At 38.5% G+C, this 21,020-nt stretch overlaps 2 protein-coding genes across 3 annotated transcripts in view; both read left to right on the plus strand.

The window, feature by feature from the left end:
- kcnh7b (potassium channel, voltage gated eag related subfamily H, member 7b) overlaps positions 1 to 1,351 on the plus strand; it is a 41,841-nt gene extending 40,490 nt beyond the window's left edge. For both annotated transcript variants that reach the window (XM_088001261.1, XM_088001270.1), the window contains exon 16: positions 188 to 1,351. In XM_088001261.1, the coding sequence (XP_087857387.1) occupies positions 188 to 487 (300 nt within the window). In that variant the 3' untranslated portion in view covers positions 488 to 1,351. The remainder of the gene's footprint in view (positions 1 to 187) is intronic.
- A 2,376-nt stretch (positions 1,352 to 3,727) lies between these two features.
- On the plus strand, positions 3,728 to 19,032 carry ifih1 (interferon induced with helicase C domain 1). Its single transcript, XM_014976135.2, has 16 exons — positions 3,728 to 4,251; positions 4,561 to 4,732; positions 5,049 to 5,150; positions 6,162 to 6,212; positions 8,679 to 8,917; positions 9,473 to 9,680; positions 12,453 to 12,670; positions 12,881 to 12,976; positions 13,093 to 13,216; positions 13,608 to 13,823; positions 14,179 to 14,435; positions 14,522 to 14,671; positions 15,200 to 15,361; positions 15,442 to 15,635; positions 15,714 to 15,807; positions 17,458 to 19,032. Exons 1-16 carry the CDS (start codon positions 3,820 to 3,822, stop codon positions 17,653 to 17,655), a joined length of 2,913 nt encoding a protein of 970 aa, XP_014831621.2. The 5' UTR covers positions 3,728 to 3,819; the 3' UTR covers positions 17,656 to 19,032.
- Positions 19,033 to 21,020: the final 1,988 nt, after the last annotated feature.

Below are 21,020 nucleotides of genomic sequence, written 5' to 3' on the forward strand. Positions count from 1 at the left end.
GTAGTACACTTGTGTAGACAACTAACACAAGCTTTGCAGGTCACTTAATTGGTAAATAACATTTCTGTGAATAAAGTAATTTCAAGGTAAATCCTGCTTACCTATAGGCCCCAGAGTTTTGTTTGTCAATATTAGTAGAGCACACAAAATGTCAACCTATTTTCAATGTCTTCATTTTTATTCTCAGGGCCCCAGCCAAAAACTGCAGAGCACCATTCAGGAATCCAAAGACTCAGTGTCCAGCGCGGCCGCTGTGAATGCACCCACAGAGGACAGCCTTACAGCATTTTTTCAACAAAGACATGCAGACATGCATCAGCAACAACAACAACAACAACAGATCCCAGCACATCAACAGCCAGCGCTGATCCCTCTTCCAACTCAAACCTCATCTGCCTCCTGCTCTTCTGCGCTGCCCTCCGGCCCTGACCACACCTCAGAAAGACACCACAGACATGTCTCAGACTTTGAGGTTCCCAGGACATAAATTCTCTGCAGCACCATATGATATTATTGGAATTATTATGCTGTAATTAATAAGTAGCACTCTTTTGTTTGTTTGTTTGTTTTATCAGCATGCTGGCACAGGCATCTGCATCTTAAAGTGGCTATGTTAAAGAAAGGAGAATATATTTCATGGTGCATGTGGTGAAAATGTTCTTTTTTTCCCTCTCTTTCTGTGCTTTTGGAAGAAGGAAACTAACAAGAGTTGCATATTTTGGCACTTTTTAAAAAAGATATCTAAACGTGAACTCATTTTATCCTAAAAATCCACATGAAGCCAGAGGTCTGTTTAACTAAGAGGAGACTGCTGTTATTAGACAGCATTTTTTAATTGGCATTAACAGTTGGTTGTATTAGAGCAAAGACAGCTCGCCTATTTAGAGTTTTGTAAGATTTTTCCTAATATTCCACTTTAGCTTTCACAGTCAGTTCCATTAGAGTGCGACAACAGACCAGGGTCAACCAGAAGGAAGAGCAACCATCTACTGAAAAACTTGGTTGGGTCACCGGTGTACCAGTCTTACCACTAACACATTTATTTACCAATACAGGGAAAACCAACATGACAATCAGAGAGCGATGTGTCACTCTGCAACATGTCTAAACAAGAAAACCTGACTGACCTACCTCACACACAATTGCTGGTCTCTCATAGAAACCAGCAACGTCTGCATTATTTCATCACATACAAGGTTTTTTATTTACTCTGGCGTCAGTTGTTCCAAAATTTGACTCAAATCATGTCATTTTTAAAATCTTGTTTTTTGAGGGATTGATAAACATCTTTTGTGAGATTTTAGGAAAAATACGCTCATAAAACTATCACTGACTGTTAAAAAAAAAAATATATATATATATATATATATATATATATATATATATATATATATATATATATATATTTTTTTTTTTTTTTTTTTTTTTTTTTTTTTCTGATCTGGCAGATGGAAGCAGTGACGGTGACAAGGAGTCACACAAACTCCCAATCATTGTTGACGTATTCAAGCAAAAAGCAAGAACAAAAATAAATGACGCTTTTGGTCAAGATTGGTAATGCTGGTTGTTGACAGGCCGTCAATCTTTTCAAGTCTGGCAGGCGGCTGGTGAGCACAGATGTTTGTTCAAACTGTTGACCCTGTGCAGCCTGAGACTTTGAAACCGAGGGTGTGAGCCAACGCAAGGCCTGGCACTGCTTTGTGTCCTCATTAGAACCTGAAGTGTGAGGAGGTGACTTTTGTTGCTGCAGGAAAAATGATGACGCAGCGGTTCTTTTTCCATTTTCTGAAATCTTTGCATAGTACCTGACACTAAGGGTCTGACAAGCCAGCGGGGGAAAAAAAAAAAAAAAAAACGCATTCTGCAAATTTCCTCTCCTGGGACAGGGGATATCGCACGATACTGACTACATGGATACCCTTAACAGTCACTGCTGAACCTGATCATTATACCCCATCTATAGTCTGAATCCTGTGTGGGTTACACAAACTATTTCCTAGAACTTTTAGAGCGATTCAGCATTACTACTGAGGTGTGTGAACAGTTTTCTCATCCTTAGCTGTATGCCTATATTCTTTGCAGTGTGACTCAGGGGCTATGGATAATTGCGCTGCAACATACATCACAGTACACTATATATTTAAATGATGTGCATTATTATTATTGCAATCACTGATGTGCACCTACTGTACTATATTAAGCAGAATGCACCGTGCATGCTTGTTTGAGCAAATATCATAACATGCAGATTTGAGGATTATCTGCTGTTATCCCTGCCTCGGACACGCAAGTACGATGCAGTGCATGTGTTGTAAATTCTATTTATATACTGTTTTGCACTGATTTCAAGCCCAAAGTAGCACAACATAAATGATGTCAGCATTCATGTGTTTTGTTTTTATTTTATTTTTTTTATATAAATATATATGTTAAGATATGATGTGGCAGAAAAAGGCTAAATTAAAGATGGGATTTCACTTAATCGTACAGTAGGATCTGTTCTAAAGAAGGCTCCAAACAGGGACTTGTGCCTATACAATCAGTCCAAATGATAAGTCAGCCATCTTTATAAGTAACAAAATCGCATTCATGAATCCCATTGTATGCCCGTGTTATTTTGGATAATGCCCACCTTACTAAATATTATTTAACAGCTGTAAAATAAATAATATATTATTGTATGATGTAAATAGTATTTTTTACTCTATCATTTATTTATGAGATTCTGTAAAACAATAGAATATGCTTGTTTTGAAACTATCGAAGCAATAAATGAAAAAGTGTTGAAGTTGTGTCTTTCACTTTTTATTTTAAATTATTAATTTTCTCCATTTCTCTGTGTTCCGCAACATGTTGATTTATTCTATTTTAAAAACAACGTTATCATTGTGTTGTTTCAGATGAAATTTAATGCCTAAATGATTAGTATTTAAGTTCTTTTTTTTTTTTTTTTTGCTTTGGTATGGATTAATAAGTCAGCCTACTTTTGATCTTAAGTGCATAAATAAAACATATGTGTAAGTAAAAAAAATATATATATTAATTCCAAAGTAAATAACTGGAGTCTAGATGGATTTTTCAAACCACAATATACAGTCGAGGAAAGAATACAGATTTTTTTTTTTTTTTATTCAAAAGGTTTTATGTATTAGGGCATGCAGGTGCATCTTGCTAAATTTCACACATACTGTTTCTTTAAAACAGTTTTTTTTGTGCAGGAATGTCATGCAACTGTCTACACAACGATAAGCAAGACAGCTGATTTTACAATTGTCCAGCAGAGAGTCACAATCACCCTCCACAGGACAGGTAATCCACAAGTAGTAATTTCTAAAACTGGCTGCCCATCAATGGGAAGTTGAGTGGAAGGAAAAATGTGGAGTGGAAAAGGCTGCTAAAAGTAACAGGGATAACCAAAGTCTTGGGAAGATTTAGAAGCAAAACCCATTCAAGGGATTGGAAAGAGATTCATAAGACTTGAAATGCAGCTACAACCAGACGCATCCAAGACATGGAATATATCTGCCACAATCCTTCCGTAAAGCCATTTCTAAACCAAACCAATTATACTCCTTCCTATTAATTTAGACGCACCTGTATGTGTAATGTTGAAGAAGTGGTTCATAAATGTGGTTTATATCAGCTATCAAACAGTGACATCTAGTGGTCACTTTCAATATTAATTTGTTTTTGGGGAAAACGAAAGTAAACTAAGTTTTGTTTTCCAGGCTAAGCTATTACGTGAAGAAGTGAATCGTCATACTGGAAAGGCTGAGTCGGAGCCTGTTGTCTCTTGGATTATCGGACACTCTAGTCACGATGACTTCTGATAATGATGAGATACTTGAACGTCGCATTGAATGTTTAAAACCGAGACTCCGGCAGATTATAAAGGTAGACCAGGTACTGCAATATTTACATTTAGAATCTGGACGAAAGGAGGCGATCAGACAGAAACTGAACACGGAGGGTAATGAATCGGCTGCGGATTTGCTTATCGGTGCGGTTGTTGAGAGGCCACATCCAGTCGGCTGGTTCAGGGCCTTCGTTGATGCGTTGAATCATGGAGGCAGCGCTCACGCTGGTGACTATTTGGAGTTAAACCTCCCAGACCCCGAAGTGGAGGCGGAAAATGATTACTATGTCCAGCTAATTCAGTTATTTACTCCCAGTCTGGAGGACATGAAAACAGAAGAAGTGTTGACTCAGTGCTTAGCTCGATTTCTCCTAACTGCTGCGGACCAAGAGAGGGTAAGTGCACAAAAACAAAACAAAAAAATAGAAAGGGAAATCGCTGTTAGTTTGAAGTTAGAAAGAAAAAAATTAATGTTATCAGTCTTTTGTTTCGTAATGTTTTATCTTATGTGCTAGAATTCAAAGCAATCTATAAATGAAATTATGTTTTCATCGAACGTTTCAAATTGAGTTTTGTATGTCACCACAAGATGGCAGTATTGAATGCAAGTTGAAGTCCACCACCTCTGGCTGATGCGATTTCTCCTCCTTCCCTCAGGTTGCAGAAAAGTCACATAAACCCACTTTATTTTGTTCAAACTCTAGATTGAGGCTGAAAAAACAAACCACGGAAACAGACGTGGAGCCCATGAACTTTTGAACAGGATCGTGAGATGCCGACCTGGCTGGTTCTCTGAATTTCGGGAAATTCTGCGTTTTACTGAACACAAACACCTTTATGAGCTCATTGGAGGATCACCTGAGTGTAAGAAACCGAGTAAGTGTCTAACCTGTCTCCTGGAGAGCACAGTTGTTGAAGGAAAGCCGAAGAGGCAAAGTCTAGGCACCGATATTTCTGTGGGATTTAGGGAGATTTGGGAGTGTTATTGCATATCAGTAATTACATGGATTGCAATATCCCTAATTCAGTTTCTTGAGTAATTTCCTATTACCAATTGTTTATTCTACTGAATAATTTTACTAAAACTGTAATTCGGATTTCATCTACAGTATACAGAGTTTCTGTTTCTCAGCTTCATTTTGATATCCTTATAAAGATGGAAATAACTTTAATTATTTTTTTGGATTCTCAGAAAATGAAGCAAAAGCAGCAGAGGAGAAACCGGCCGAAAGCTGTCAGAGTGAGGAGCCCATGGAAATCAGTGGCACCGAGGGATCTCAGGATGATGCCCCAGGTCTCACAGAATATGTCTCCTCAATGTATAGAGCAGTTAATTTCTATTTTATATACATTAATATACATATATTATAGGTTTTTGCAGGAGCTGTAAAAGTCACCAAATTAATCAATGTTAAGCCTCAAAGATTGTCCATCCTCGTCTTGCATCACGATTACAGTTAAACCCAGACTTTTATATGTACAGTGTATAAAGAGACATAAGAAGTTTTCCTCTGTCCCTTTAAGACTAAACTCTTTCTGGTTTAATTCAGCAGGATTACCAAAACTATTTCTTTAGACAGTTTACATACATGTTCTCAGTAATTGATAGGATGGCCTTTTAAACTAGATTTTCTTTTCTTTTCCTTCTGGAATAATGGTCCGTTTCTGTCTTTTTTACTCCATATCAGTAAAGGACTTGTTTCGAACTCTCTTACCAGATTTTGCGTGTTATCTTCACAACGTTTTTTTGCTCTTTCTTTAAGCTCGTTTCACAGATTTTGCACATTCTTTATGCTTCTTGCTACTCTGGTTGATTTTTTTTTGATGTCATGAAACGAAGCAGCATGTCTTAGATGTTGCTCTAAAATACATCCACATGTGTTCCTCCTGTAATTCAGCCGTCGTAAGCATAGAAAGCCACGACGTCTTGGCCTTGGTTTTCCCAATTTAAAAATGCACGTAAACTTTTCGAGAATACAGCATGTTCTTTGAGTCATTAGTTTTTCCATTACCTTTTAGGAAAGAAGGTAATGTTTGCTGTTTGCTTTCATGGCAGCAAACAGCCTGAAAGAACACATTCCCCCCCCCCCCCCTAAAACTGTCTCATGGCTCATTTTCATTTCTTCAGGGAAATTAGAATCAAAACATTTTTGTTAGTTATGCTGTACTAACTAATTCTTCATTGGATGTTGCGCAAGTTATTTTATATTTGATTCTGTGCAGAAATTAGTGAAAGTCTGCTGCTTTTTATAAGCATATTTTGAGTAAATGCTGTTTTTTTTAATTATATATATTTTTTTTACAGATCTGTATTTAGACAGTGACCTGTCCAAATCCATGGATAATTTACCTCCAGGTGAGACTCATTTACCCTCACCCGCATTCTTAACATTGTTATAATTCCTTAAACTCTTGTCAATCTCAGAATGTGTTCAGTGAAACCTAGGCCACCAAGTCGTAAATTAGCTCAGGCATTTGTCAGAAAAATGTGTGTGTGATCTCTATTTCGCATTCACCAGGCATAATGAGATTAGCTGGGAGAGTTGTTGTGGAATATTTCGATGCCTTTTGGCGTGACATGAATAAGTTCCATGTGTGAACTCTGAAGAACCACAGAGAGGCTGCAGAGGACGGAGCGCAGTGGTGCTTTTAAATGAAAACCACATGCTGACTCAGTATTAGCAGATCGAAAAGGAATCTGTGGACTGTAGCCTTTAGTTAACTTTCTATGCATGCTTTGTCTTCTTCGGTTTTACAGGAGGGTGGAGTTAAGTTAGGCTGCAGTGTCTCGCATCTGTCATCAGCCAAGAGGCAGCGCATACTCTGTACAAAAACATCACTCTGACGATCTATTTACATTCTGAAATGCCTGTCTCTGGGGTGTAGTAAGTTACGGACATGTTGCCCTCATCCCAGGCTTAAATCGAGGATGGGGGAAGTACTCTGCCGCCACAATTTGAGTCTATTCCTGTAATTACCATAGCTTTACATCAACTCTAAATGACATTTTGAAACAAGCAGCGAACAGGAAAAATACACAGTTTTATTGGTTGATAAAATTTACACCTAATCTTCCCAGAAATTAAACTCTCATCCTGTTAGTTTTCAGATATTTTCTGTCCTGTGAAATAATTTGACTTCACCTCCCTTTTGGGGTAAAATTTAGAAGAGCTGACTGAATATATCCCAAATAATCACAGCATCTGGAACACATTTCCTATTGTTGTTGTTGTTCAGGCTCTATCTCTTCATCAGGACAGACTTGCGTTGATCCGTAGGAGGCTAATTAAAAACCGCCTGTACCGACAATAAAAAAACAATTATTCTCTGCCTTGCAAAAGTATTCATGGTTCTTAAATTTCTTCACATTTTATCAGGCTGCAACCTCAAACATCAGTTTATTTTAATGTGCATAGACCAATATAAAGCAGTATGTAATTGTGAAGTAAAATAAAAAGTATGCATATTTTTTTTCTTCCTCTGTTTTTAGAACTAAACATCTGGAAAGTGTGCATATCTGTCCAGTCCCGCTGAATTTGTTTTTTTTTGAACAACCACCTCCCACTCTAATCACAGCTGCAAAACAGCTCATGCTAAGTCAGGCTGAATGGAGAGTGGCTGAGGATCAATTTTCACCACAGATTTCACAGTTTTCTTGCCACAGATTCAGTTAGATTGAGCTGCAGACTTTGAATGGACCATTCTAAGACCTCAATGTGCTTTCGTCAAAACATTTAATTGCAGACCTGTTCCTTTGGAGTCTTCCTGGGTCGCCTTGTTGCCACCTAATAACTCTGACCAGTTTCCACACAGCTTGATGTTACCCTCACTTTGTTTCAAGGTGTGGATAATGGAATGAAGGTGATGTGCAGTTTTAGCTTTTCACAGGATGCAACATTTTGCATGTTGGTCAGAAAGCTCTATTTTGGTTGAAAGGTGTTATATTATGGAGGAACTTAAAGGTGGCCAAAAGAGCTTCCCTTGTTTAGTAGGTGACTTTTAAAGGTAATTTAACTGGAATTTATTTAGGGGTATCAAAGTAAACTAGCTTGGATTGCTTGCCTTGCCACACTTTCATTTATTTATTTATATATTTTTTTATCAGCAAATTTGAAAGCCATATCATCTTTCTCCCACTCAGTAATTATTCATTAGTTTGTGTTAGACTGTCACGCAAAATCTTGATTAAAAAAAAAAAAAAAAAAACATTAAGATTTTTTGTTGTTGTTGTATTGTAGCAAAACATAAAACAGTGAATACTTTTGCAACCCACTGAGGTTTTGTAGTCACAGCTGTGGCAAATGTGGAACTCGTAACATAAGGGGGTCTCGTTCATGAAAATTGTGCAAAATCTGAGACAGAACAAATGACTCACTCCCTTCCAGCAACTTTAAATCCAGCTAAGGCGGATCATAGGTCTGGTGTTTACCCACAGCTAAGACCGAATTGTGCTACATAAAACCAATCGTGAAAACGATACTCAAGTTACATGTCATGACATGATGGAGTTTGTCTGAATAATTTCAAACAAGCTTTAGGTTTTCTGTGCTTGCTGTTGGTTTGTATACCCATGTTTACAGCAAATAGGTATTTCTGTTGTGGTTTGTATGAAATGATATGAATTAATATGCATTTTCTCATTCTCTTAATTTGGCAAATATGAGGTTTTAAAACTAGGTTTGTGTTCTGAATGCACATGAAAAAAAAAATTTCTCCATGTATAAAAACAGTTTAAAGAGGACATTCCATAACAATGTGTAATTGTGGCTTGCTGACATAGACAGAAGCCCTTTTCAGACTGAGGCTTTGGTCTGCATTGCAGATGTAAGCGGCTGTCCAGCAGCAGAAGCAGCAGGGGCCACCGGAGGAGGCCCAGAAGAAATTTCTCTTCGTGATTATCAGATGGAAGTTGCCAGGCCTGCCTTGGAGGGGGAAAACGTTATTATTTGCCTCCCGACAGGAAGCGGTAAAACCAGAGTTGCAGTGTACATAACCCAAAAACATCTGGACAGCAGGAGAGCTGAGGGGAAACCAGGGAAGGTGGTTGTCCTGGTGAACAAGGTACTAGGATCTGACTTTGGTTTGTCTGACTTTGGTTTGTCTGACTTTGGTTTGCCTGACTTATGGGCTTTTTGGCTGCAGTGCTTCATTCAGATCCAACGAAAACACGGAAGTTTACACACCACATATTTCATGCCATAGGTTTTATGTATCTCAGTGCACTTTGTTACTATTTGGCCCATACAAGATGTGGCCTGAACAAAAAAAATAAATACCATGTGGCAAAAAATATTTCCCTCCCATAAAACTATCTAGTAGCAGACAAAGTAATCCTATGTGACTGAAAGCATTTACACTTTTAATCTTCATTCCTGAGCAATAAGTAGGTTAGTTTTGCCCACACAGAAAAGTCTGTGTACTCCTTTTGCAAAGAGAGTGCAACAAAATCCCCTTCTTCCACTAATTAGAAGCCCTGCCTTAAACAAAAGGAATAAAGCTCCGAGTAGTTTAGCTGTGGCGGGTGTTAGCCCTTTAGATGCTGTAGTGGCAGAAAGTCATTTCTAAAGAAAAAAAAAGAAAAATTGTGTTCATGAAATTTTCTGTTTTGGCTTGTAGATTCCTCTTGTGGAGCAGCATTTCTCCACAGAGTTCCGTATCCTGAAGCTCACGTACAAAGTGGAGAGGGTCAGTGGAGACTCTCAGCTCAAAATCTCCTTCGCTAACATTGTAGAAAGAAACGACATCATCATCTGCACAGCCCAGATTCTCGAAAATTACTTGGAGAGGGCTTCCAGCGGAGAGGATGAAGGGGTGAAGCTAAGCGGTAGGTCTTTGCAGCACTTAATTTCTAAATAAGTTTGGTGGGACAAACTACTATAAGATAATCACTCACAAAGAAGTCAGTTTGTGTTAATTTACTAGCCCAATCCAGGGTCAAATACACACGAATACATTCCTGGGTGGGCTTAACAGAATGATGTTGGGTTGTGGGTTTTATTGAGATAAGTAGGGTTGTCCTAGCCCTGAAAATAGGTTAAATTAGAAAATATTCCACATGAATGTTACCAAAGACTGGTTGAGAGCTGGAGTGGTTGGATCCCCACCGGTCATTAAGTAAGCAGCACGGTTCGCCCTCAGACCGGGATTCGAACCTGGGACCTTCACTGTGCAGAGCAACCGTCCCGCCAAATGCACTTCCATGGAGCCCTGGGTAGAAAACAGTTAACATTAACCGTAGTATTCATGCTATCATAGCATTTCAAAGAACTGATGATTATTTTCGCTGTTACCCCTAAAATCCTAAAATACACTCCATCCGGCTCCACCTTGCTCTGCCACACTGCGGCCTCCGCAGTAAAAATGCACCCATTCACGCCAATAATAGCATTTGCACCGCATCTGTACAACAGTTCAAGTTCATACTTCCGCAAAGCCATTACCCCAAAATTTGAACTGATTCTGTTTTTTGCCAGACAATGGAGCAAGTGTGTAGTTAATCTTCAAAGCCCACACCTTTCCAACAGGAAGCTGCAACGAGCGCAACATCTGTATTTTCAAAATAGTACATCAAGGCAGACTATATTTTCTTGAAATATTTGCTCTATTAATAAAAATAGCCATAAGTGATACATGTCATCATGTATCAGTTATGCTGACATGTATTAGTCAGCATAATTAAAAATGTGGATTTAATTCTGAAAAGTTTCTTGCTCAAGTCACAGCAGGAGCCCCAGTCACGGCAGGGAGAGCAATGTAGGTAAAATGTAAATTTTTGAAGTTGAGAACTGCCGCATTTTACGTGACACCATTCATCCTTTTTATCCCTGGCTTTGTCACGTGCTCTCTCTCGTTTTCCCACGCATGCGTCTTGTAAAACCTCTCTGCGGTTTGCAGTGGAGCGGCGCTGAGAAGCAGTGGAATTTGGGGTGCTCCAGAATGGCGGCAGCCCGCCTGCAAAGTGCGGAGCGGAGCCGAGCCGGATGCAGTGTCACCTGCTGGAATTGTTAGGCAGACAGGAAGAATTGGACATGTCTGGCAAAATTGTTAATAGAACTATCCCACAAGGTGTCACACAAGACTTAATGAAGTCCAGATGAAGAACTGAGGGTTAAAGATGTGGGTGGAGAAATTGATATGTAGCCCCTTGTGGGCAGGAAGGTGGAAAAACCAGACTGACAGAATGAAAGGGAAACTTCACATATTGCACAATTCAAAACATGCATTTAAAATTTAAACTGCAAGTCTGTACAGGCACACACCAAAATGTTTTGAACTTAAAAAGAAAACTATAATTCTAGAAACTTCTCCTCCTACAAATCCTGCACAAATGATGCACTTTAACTACTGTCAAACTTTTATCACGGTCTCTATTTAAAAAAAAAAAAAAAAAGGAGAATCCTTTGCAGTAACAAAATAGAAAACTGCTCTGTACACTCAGTTATTAAAGAAAAACCCAGCAACCTTTGAAGGAATGGGAGTTTTGAACTGTTGCCTTCTAATTTTCCATAGCAGCCATTTGTCCTGCAGTTAAAGAGCCAGCTTGAAAGTAAAACAGCAGAGTCTGTTTGTTACATTTATAGTGATCTGCTGCAGTAACAGAGCTGCAGCAAAAATCATTTTATATTATTTCATTTCAAAAATGTATGCTTTTCTGCTGCTCATTCAATGTTGAAGGGCTATAGCATTTTGCAACCAGCACCCACACCGCAGATGGTCTGGCTGTATTTTTTCGTTTACTCTGATGTACAGACTGAACAGTAAATGGTCATTTCTTGTAAAAGAAGAAATCAAGATTACTAGAAATCAAAACACACTCATTAAACTTAATATGGTTGCAACATCTCTAAATTCATGCAAAATCTACCCTGGATTTTACTGACACTGAAATGTTCTGGAATAGATAACCACCGAGGGAACATGGAGCAGGATTTTCCCCCGACAGGATCTTGTCAAATTCTTCCGACTCTAGTGTTTGCTCCTGGCAGTCATCAGTCCAAGGTGGAATAGCCACCTCAGAGGAACATATGCTGTTTGTCGAAACACTTGAAAGCATTTATTCACCCCCTCCCCCTCCCCCCTTCCTCCTGGCTCTCAGGCCACATGTCTGTTCAAGCCATCGGTGTGTAGCTGGATCGAATTCACGAGAGAGCGTCCATCACAGCCCGTCAAACTGCCACTCTGCCTTCTCTTCTGGGACAAATTCGAATAACAGTTTAGACTCGAGTCATTGTAAAGCGCCGTATTTAGATCACATTGAAGTCTGGCTTTGTTTTTGAAGCATGCAGTTCTCGTAACAGATGTTATTGTGCGGTTTAAACTGCTGTCTCAAATTTTCTCTAAAAGCTCTGATTTGTGTGGGGACAGTTGGTTTTTCTAAAGAACTACCTCAACCTTTCCAGGGACTCTTTCAACTAACAGTGCTTGGTTGAAGAATTTTACTGACTTTATATAAGATTTGTGTACTTTCAGTTAGGGAGAAATATATATTAGTTGCAAAAAATGTCCCTTCTGTTAATTCTTTGTTCCTATTTCTGCATGGCATTTAAAATGTACAGTTCCAAGTGAACCTTTGGCATTATGTCACCGTCTTTTGCAGATCTGACACTGATCATAATAGATGAATGTCACCACACTCAGAAAGGAGAAGTCTACAACCACATCATGATGAGGTACCTGAAACAAAAGCACAAGAACAAAAAGCTCCTGAAGGAGCAGAAGAAGCCCATGCCGCTTCCTCAGATCCTGGGCCTGACGGCCTCACCGGGGGTCGGAGGTGCCAAAACCCTGAATAAAGCTGAAGAGCACATTCTGCGAGTAAATACTCTGTTTAACATTGTATCTGAAACTGTAATATCGTATGCATTTTTGCAACTTATTTTATTCATCTAAATTTCTTTCACGTTCATCTCTGCTTTCTAATTCCAAGCCTTAGTTTCCTACTTCAAGGAAAGCTAAAAAACATACAGACATTTATATTGTATTTTGCATTACGCATTAATGCAGGCTTCCTTCCCTCTTTCGTAGATTTGTGCAAACTTGGATGCTTCCAAAATTATGACAGGAAGCATTGTGAAAAAGGAACAACGAAAATCCATCCTGCCTGTTGAATCGAGAAAAGAGGTAGACGCTGTTTCACATAAAATTCAACAAGATATGTGCATTAAAATACAAATGTGGCAACGTTCTTCTTTAGTCGAGGGGAGTTAACAGTGTTTTTACCTAACCGTCATCATCAGGATCCCTTTGGTTGTGTGGTGAAGACAATCATGACTGCCATTCACGAGCATGCCCGGCTTTTCCCCACATGTGACCTGGGCTCTCAGAATTACGAACAATGGGCTGTTCAAAAAGAGCGAGAAGGTGAGTGGAAATGTTACACAGATATATATTATATAGATATGCTAAAAATTGACTAATGTCGGTGGATACTGATGTTGGTGCCGATATGTCGTGCATCCCTAATACAAATCGATAGAGGTGGCCTTTAAAATTTGGTATGAAAAATACACAATTTCTCTTAAGTCGATGATATTTATTAGCATTATGCAGCCTGAATCTTTATATCTGTGATGTTAATCTTAGTTTGTTTGTTTTTTAAGATTCAGTAAAGTATTTAAGCTCCATAAAATCCTTCTTCACTTTTACCTGCAGTGTGCCTGTAATATCCCTTTAACGCTAACTCTTTATTACACCGGACAGTCTGGGTTTTGCACACATAGAGCTATCATGGAACTGCCTCATTGTGTTTTAGCTGCCAAAGATGGAGACCAGACAGTGCGGGTCTGCGCGGAGTACCTCCGACGGTATAATGAAGGTCTGATTTTAAGCAACACCATACGCATGTGTGACGCTCTCAGTTTCCTGAACAAGTTCCACGAGGAGCAGATCAAGAAGAAAACGTCACCAGATGACGAACAGAACATGGAAATAACAGAGACGGAGAGATTTTTGTTCAATTTGTTTAAAGGTAAGATCTTTCTTTCTTTTTTTTTCTTGTTGATATTCTTAATTTCCACTATAAATTTTAAATATATAATCAAAACCCGTTGCTTACCCACATCTTCACATTTTTGCTTTTATGCTGTGCTTTTATAGTAAACAAAGAGCTATTTTCCCATATTTAAAAAAATATTGCCTGGCCAATCAATTTAAAGCTTTATTTTAGACTAAAACCTCATATAAGTCTGGTTGGAGTAATAATTTACTCCAACCAGACTTAAAGGGCTGTCAGTAGTTTTGCAAGAGACTGCAGTCGTAAAAGTGTCTCGTTTAACTTTGCTGAAAATATTCTGCCTTAGTCCTTTAACATCTACTCCTTACAGACAAAAAGGAAGAGCTGGAGAAGCTGGCAAAGGATCCAACATACGAAAACGACAGTCTGTCAAAACTCAGAACTAAAATTTTACAAGAGTTCAGCAGCCGAAAAGAAGCCAGAGGGATCATTTTCACCAAAACACGTCACAGCGCTATGACTCTTAGCCAGTGGATTCAAGAAAACCCCAAGTTTGCTGACATCGAAGTAAAACCTTCTTATTTCATTGGAGGAGGAGACCAGAGCGATACCAAACCAATGACAGCTGTAAGTGCATACTTCACAAACTGAACTCTCTTAGGCTGCCATTTCCCAAGTTCTTCATGTATGTGACCTGCAGTTGTATTCCTCAGGCAGAGCAGAAGGATGTGCTGAAGAGGTTCAAAAGCGGTGAACTCAACCTCCTTATTGCTACCACAGTGGCAGAAGAAGGTTTGGACATAACGGCCTGCAATTTTGTTATTCGATATGGCCATGTGACCAATGAAATCGCTATGATTCAGGTCAGTAAAATGAACGACTGTAATCCGTGATTAAAAATGTGTTGGTATGTCTTTTGGTTTTATACGGTGTGACTTTGACCACATACATAAATAAGGTATCTGAAGGACATATGATAAAATAAATCTCTATTGATTTTTGACAATCAGACTGACTTTAAAGTCATTTTATGTTCTTTCAAAAAGTCACAAAGAGAATAACGCGCCGATTCTATCCACTACAATGAAAATTATTTGTTGTGGCTTAAAAAAAAATATATTTGCTACTTATAGCAGAGAAATTTCAAGGGCCATTTCAGGACAGTCCTGATAACTAACATTTTAAATTCCCAGGCATTGCAGCCAAAATGTTTCAAGAAAAACAGGGATTCCTGTTTTCCACAAACTTTTTCATGGCTCAATATTTTCAAGTGTCCCATTAGTCATCCAGCTGTAAATACTGGCAACAGAAAATTAAAAAAAAAAAAAAAATGTGGACTGACTAAATATGAGTAGGTGATTGCTGACCATTTGTTCTTTTGCCCTTTGCAGTCTCAAGGCAGAGGAAGAGCTGAGGACAGCACATACACTGTCGTGGACGTAAAGAACTCAGGGGTGGCTGAAAAGGAGTATGTCAACGAGTACCGTGAGCAAATGATGAACAAAGCCATTCAGAAAATTAAAAAATTAGATCAATCAGTTTACAACAAACAAGTATGTTAAACAAGTATTATTAGCCATCTATTTTCTCCTAAATACAGTCTTTTAACCTTTTTTTTTTCTCCTTCCATTAGATCACAGAGTTTCAGATACAGGCTATAATGGAGGAAAGAGTGAGACAGGTAAATCAGAAGAAGAAGGCTGTTAAGGATGAGAACCCGTCTTCTGTAAAGTTTAGCTGTCGTCACTGCACCAAATACATCTGCAGCGGCGAAGACATCCAAATCATTGAAAACATGCACAGAGTCAATGTTACGCAACAGTTTAGGTACTAATTACGATATAAACTTTTCAACACTGGCACGTTGCATTGCATGGTTATTTATACTCTCTTTTGTTTGTGCAGGAAACTTTTCATCCAGAGAGAAAACGCATCTCTTCAGGAGCGACGTTTGGACTACGAGACCAATGGAGTCATAGCTTGCAGTGGCTGTGGTCAGGTAAACACACTGTTTGGTTTTTGGATTTGCAGTCTTGCTAGTAACTTGAGATAACTTGTCTCGCCAAGATACTCGTATCCCTGAATCCTAGCTCCTAGTTGTTCACATTACAATGGCAAACTAATTTAATTTATTGGGCTTTTTGATAGACAAACATAAATTTGTGCACAACTGAAAAAATGTGTTAGTCTCTGCTCATTCCCCAACAATTAGATTATGGTCTGGTCTGCAAGATATGAAAGACATCTATGTTAACTGATGAATTTGAAGAATTTTGTTTGTCCTAACTGACCTAAAGCAGGAAACATTTAGTCTGCAAACGATGTCCTTTTATAGTTTATTTAAATATCTGTTTACAGATGCAGATTTATCCATCTTTTCATCCAGTTTGCTTGTCTTTGCCTAAGAAAGCCCCCCCCAGTAGCATGATGCTGCTACCATTATGTTTCACTGTGTGATTAGTGCGTTCAAGATTATGATTGGTGTCAAGTCTTCACCACACATAGTTTTGTACTTGTAGACCACAAAATTCAGTTATCTTCTGACCACAGCACCTTCTTCCACATGTTTGCAGCATCACCTGCATAGCTTTTTGGAAACTGCAAAAGGGACTTATTAGATATTATTTCAATATTGACGTCCTTCTTTCCAGTCTTTCATAAAGGTCGTATTTGTGGAGAGTATAGCTAGTGGTAGTCCTGTCAGAGTATTTTCCTACATTAGTGGTAGAGTTGTGCTGCTACTCTAGCCCCTTTCATTAAACACTAAAAGTCGGGTTTATGTGCTCCTTTTTCGGTGTCTTCGTGTCGTTTGTGTATTTAGGATTGATAAAGTGAGAGGGGTAGACGTCAGCCTGCCTATGCCATACCCCTGAATTGCGAAATTCTGTAATCATAGCCATCACGTGGGTTGAACTTTATGGAGGAGAGCCGGCTTTACTGGTCGAAAAAGTGATGATGTGTCATTTGAGTAGTGAGCCAGCAGCAGGATTTACAAATATAAGCATGATTCAGAAATCATTTCTGGATGAGGTGGCTTGTCTGCGGATTTATAACAGAAATATTTGTGAACGAGGGCTCTGATTAATGAATTGTTTGCCCAGCCAGTCGGTTCTGGTCAGCAGTCATGTCTTGTTGGGTTTACAGTTATTCTTTACTCCTACTTTGGGATGATAGATTAAGCTGTTTACCACGAGATGTTTATAGTTTGGGATGGTTTCAAAAACCAAACCGTGTTTTAAACATGTCCGGGTCTTTACTCCTGACCTTTCACTTGTTTCCTTGTTCCTGTTTTTCCACTAATATTTCCTATTAAACATCTGAGAGCTTCACAGAATAGCTTTATTAGCATCATTTTAGCTACATTTAGTGATTCTGAGCCATTTTGCTTTTTACTGACATAAAATCCCCAAAGAAATACATCCGTTTGTGATTGTAATGTGACAAAATGTAAAAAAAAAACAAAAAAACAATGTGAATATTGTTGCTAATCACTGTAGAGCTTCATGGCAAATGAAGAACAATAAATGTATATTTTTTTTATTACTTATTTTATCTGACAGTCTGGCTGCTATGGAAATAAGTTTAATGCATTAAACGGATAAAATATGCACTAAGATTTGTCTTCTTTTAAACTCCGCTTCTGTTGCAGACATGGGGTTCAATGATGTTTTACCGTGGGATTGAGCTGCCTTGTCTCCATGTGAAAAACTTTGTGGTGGATATAAATAAGAAAAAGTACAGCAACTGCACCAGGTGGAACGACCTTCCTGTCAAGTTTCCTGACTTCGACTACATCGAACACGCCAGCCTGATGGCACAGGGCTCGGACGATGAAGTCACAGAGTGACCCTAACAAATCAAAGCGCTTGTTTCTTCCGGAGGCGGGCGGTTCTCTTCCGATGATACGTTTTGTGTGCGCATTAATTGCAGTACGCACAGAATGTGCGGGTTCTGTTCTTTACGTAGATTTAAATGTGTTTATTGGTGCCAAGTGCGCTTTGTCTTCAAATTTTGCACTTAGTTGGAATTATGCATCATTTAAATTCAATCTGAATCGATTTGCAAAACGACTCAAAAGTATTTTCCTCAGAAATCATTGCTGTCCCGTGAGATGCCAGGCAGTGAGCTCTTGATTGTCCCTCAGAGCCCACCTGTCAACTCACATGCACACAAACAGGTGCTGTTGACTCTGTTTAATTCACCCGTCAGTGAGTGATTCACCACTGTTGAGACGGAGCTGTTTACAGAGGCAACCTTTGGTAACCTCTGTGTCCACATCCTTTTAGGCGACCTAATCGATTGGGCAATTCTGCAAGTTGCACAAATCCCTCAGGATTAATCAAGTGAGTATTTTTTCCAACAGGAAAGAAAATTTGCTCTGCGTAAAATTGCACTGAAAGTTTTGTATGAGGACGTATGATATTTTAAAAAATCCTTTTTAATCAAAGGACACTTTAGGTGTTACATGTAACCTGTAAGGCTGGGTTTTCAATCTTTTCAGGATCTGATACAAAAGGAAACATTGCAAAAGAATTATTTAATTAATGGTATAATGACAAAAACAAAACCGTAAATGAAAAGCCATCATGCTGCTTTTATTAATGTATAAGTGCTGGGGGGTTTCTTTTTCTTTTTATATTTATTGCATAAATATGCATTTACAAATCCAATGTTTAATAAATTAGGATTTTAGATTTCAGAGAAAGATCCTAAAACATTGTGTACCTCTAGATTGTTACCAGTCCGAACATCGATAACTGCTGCTCTTAGTTTATTGCTTCATGTGCACAGCATGTGGAGTAGCTCAGGTTGTCATTTATTAATCAGGCCCAAAAATGGCAAATTCATCTCCCTTTATTTGTTCTTTCTCACTTGTTGTCAGAAAATCATCTAGTTTCATTTTCATATCATTTTTGACTGTTTTAAAGAGCAGTTTGACACATGACTTTAGCAAAAATAAATTTACACACATATTTAGTGAACTCAACATAAATACAAGTGTATGTACCTTGTTAAAGCAAAATAATGCATTTTTAAAGTTTAAATGTTTTAAGCGCCAAAATCCTTTGAAAATAAGCATCAATGTTAAAATGTTTTCAGGTGTTTGGACTGTATGACTGCTGAATGTTTATTCAAATGACTGCTTTAGAAACAGTGTGTTTGGTGACTAGGAAAAATCCTCTGTGGTTTTGAATGCATTTCAAATAAAACTGTGTAAATGTTTTCTTTACCTTGTCGTTATTAAAGTTCTACCACGGTATTGATACATGCAACTTGTGCTTATCTTGTCATATTACATGACAAAATGAACAACATGCTGAAGTTGGTGGACAAAATCATCCATTGTCAATGTTCAAGTTTTTACACTGACAAAGTATTTTTAACAGTGAAAGGAAAAAATTTAAATTTCTTTCAAATTTTCTCTTACACAAATCTTAAAATGAGACCTACATTTGTATTCAATTTGTGTGTTACATTTATGAGGAAATTTACCTATTCCATAGGGATCTGAGGGTTTTTTTTTTAGAGATCACTAGGGCACAGACAAAGTCTAAGGAACATATCATAGAGGTGAGACATAAAGTTTTGATAAGTTTAAACCATATTTAAGTTTTAAAAACTACTTAAAAACAATAATAGTTTTTTTTGAAAATCCTACAGAGCACTGCATAATCCATCTGAGAGTATGGCACAACTGCAAACCTGCTGAGAGATAGCCATCCACCCAAACCAGCTAGTCAGACACGGTGAGCATTAGACAAAGATCCAGTGCTCAGGTAAGAACATCTGTTGACAGGAGAAGTATTAGTCATACTCCACAAATTTGGCCTTTGTGCAAGAATAGCAGAAAGGAAGTTTGTTGAAAAAAAGTCTCAGCTAGTTCACCCCGAACACTCCGTCCCTATTATTAAGCACAATGTTGGCAGCAACAGGCAAGCTTACCCAATTCATTTTTTTGAGTCATTTTTGACTATGAGCCAAAAATGAGGCAAAGACGACAGGCTATGACATCAACTATGTGTGGTTATTTGCGGGAAACAACAAAGAAATTAAAGTGAAAGCCTGAGACTTTGTCAACCAGAGGACAAAAATCGTAGCACAAAGTCTCATTGAATGCGAGTGTGAAAGCTGTGTTGGACACATTTTGTACATGCAAAAGCGGGTGAGTAATAACTTAAATAATACAAGCTTGTAAAAAAATATGCCTTCAGGAAAATGCTTAAAAGTAAAGATTATCATATGCAAATACCCCAGTTACTGCAGCACATGTTTTCATGCTGCCATAGAGCTAGCTGAATTTACAGTTAGCTCTATGGCATAGAAATACAGCATAACTTCCTTCACTTATTGACCTATCATACAGTGTCATCATGACCAAAAAAAAAAAAAGTGGATTTTTAAAACCAACTTAACTTTGTACAGATGAACATGTACTTTCCATTGATCACAGTTCCATTGAACAAGGCATGCGGTCGGCTGCAGGCCTTGATCCATTTCTTGTGTTTTTCCAGACTACATTTGGGTTTTGGAAACGTTATAAATTGTACTCCGCCCTCTACACGCTCTCAGTAACGGCCGTCGGGACTGCATGTTCTACAATGACAATGTTGAACCACAATTTCCTAATATTTTCCTTGAAATCTTTAGGATCGCAGCGCGTTAGCAATAAGAAACCCAGATAATGTTGACTGAAGTTCAGTTCCTCCAGATAAGGGGCAGATACTTTGGGACAACTGACCGATTGGTCAGTTGCTGGCAAAGCCGCTAGAATGATTGACAGGTGGGTGATGTTAATTGTGGTTCATTCCTCCTGACAGAACTGGAGTATTTGCATTAAGTTTATCAGTCACACATGCCTTTACAGACTGTAACGTCTCCATAGGGCGACAGAAGTGCACCAGTCCCCCCTGCAGCAAAACAGCCTCACAACATGATGCTGCCATCACCATACTTCACAGTCGGGATGATGTTCCCAGACTTACAATGGTCCCCCTTTTTCCTCCAAATGTAATGATGGTCATTATGCCAAACAGCTCCACTTTAGTTCCATCAGACCACTGGACGTGCCTCCAAAACTGAAAGTTATTGTCCCTGTGTGCACTTCCAAACTGCACTCTGGCTCTTTTTTGTGCTTCTTTTAGAGTAATGGTTTCATCCTTGCTAAGTGGCCTTTTAGCTTGTGCAGGACATGTTTCATTGCGGATAAGGGCA

Source organism: Poecilia mexicana, unplaced genomic scaffold, assembly GCF_051168715.1.
Source record: "Poecilia mexicana isolate PSO_F unplaced genomic scaffold, ASM5116871v1 scaffold_2, whole genome shotgun sequence".
NCBI lineage: Eukaryota > Metazoa > Chordata > Actinopteri > Cyprinodontiformes > Poeciliidae > Poecilia > Poecilia mexicana.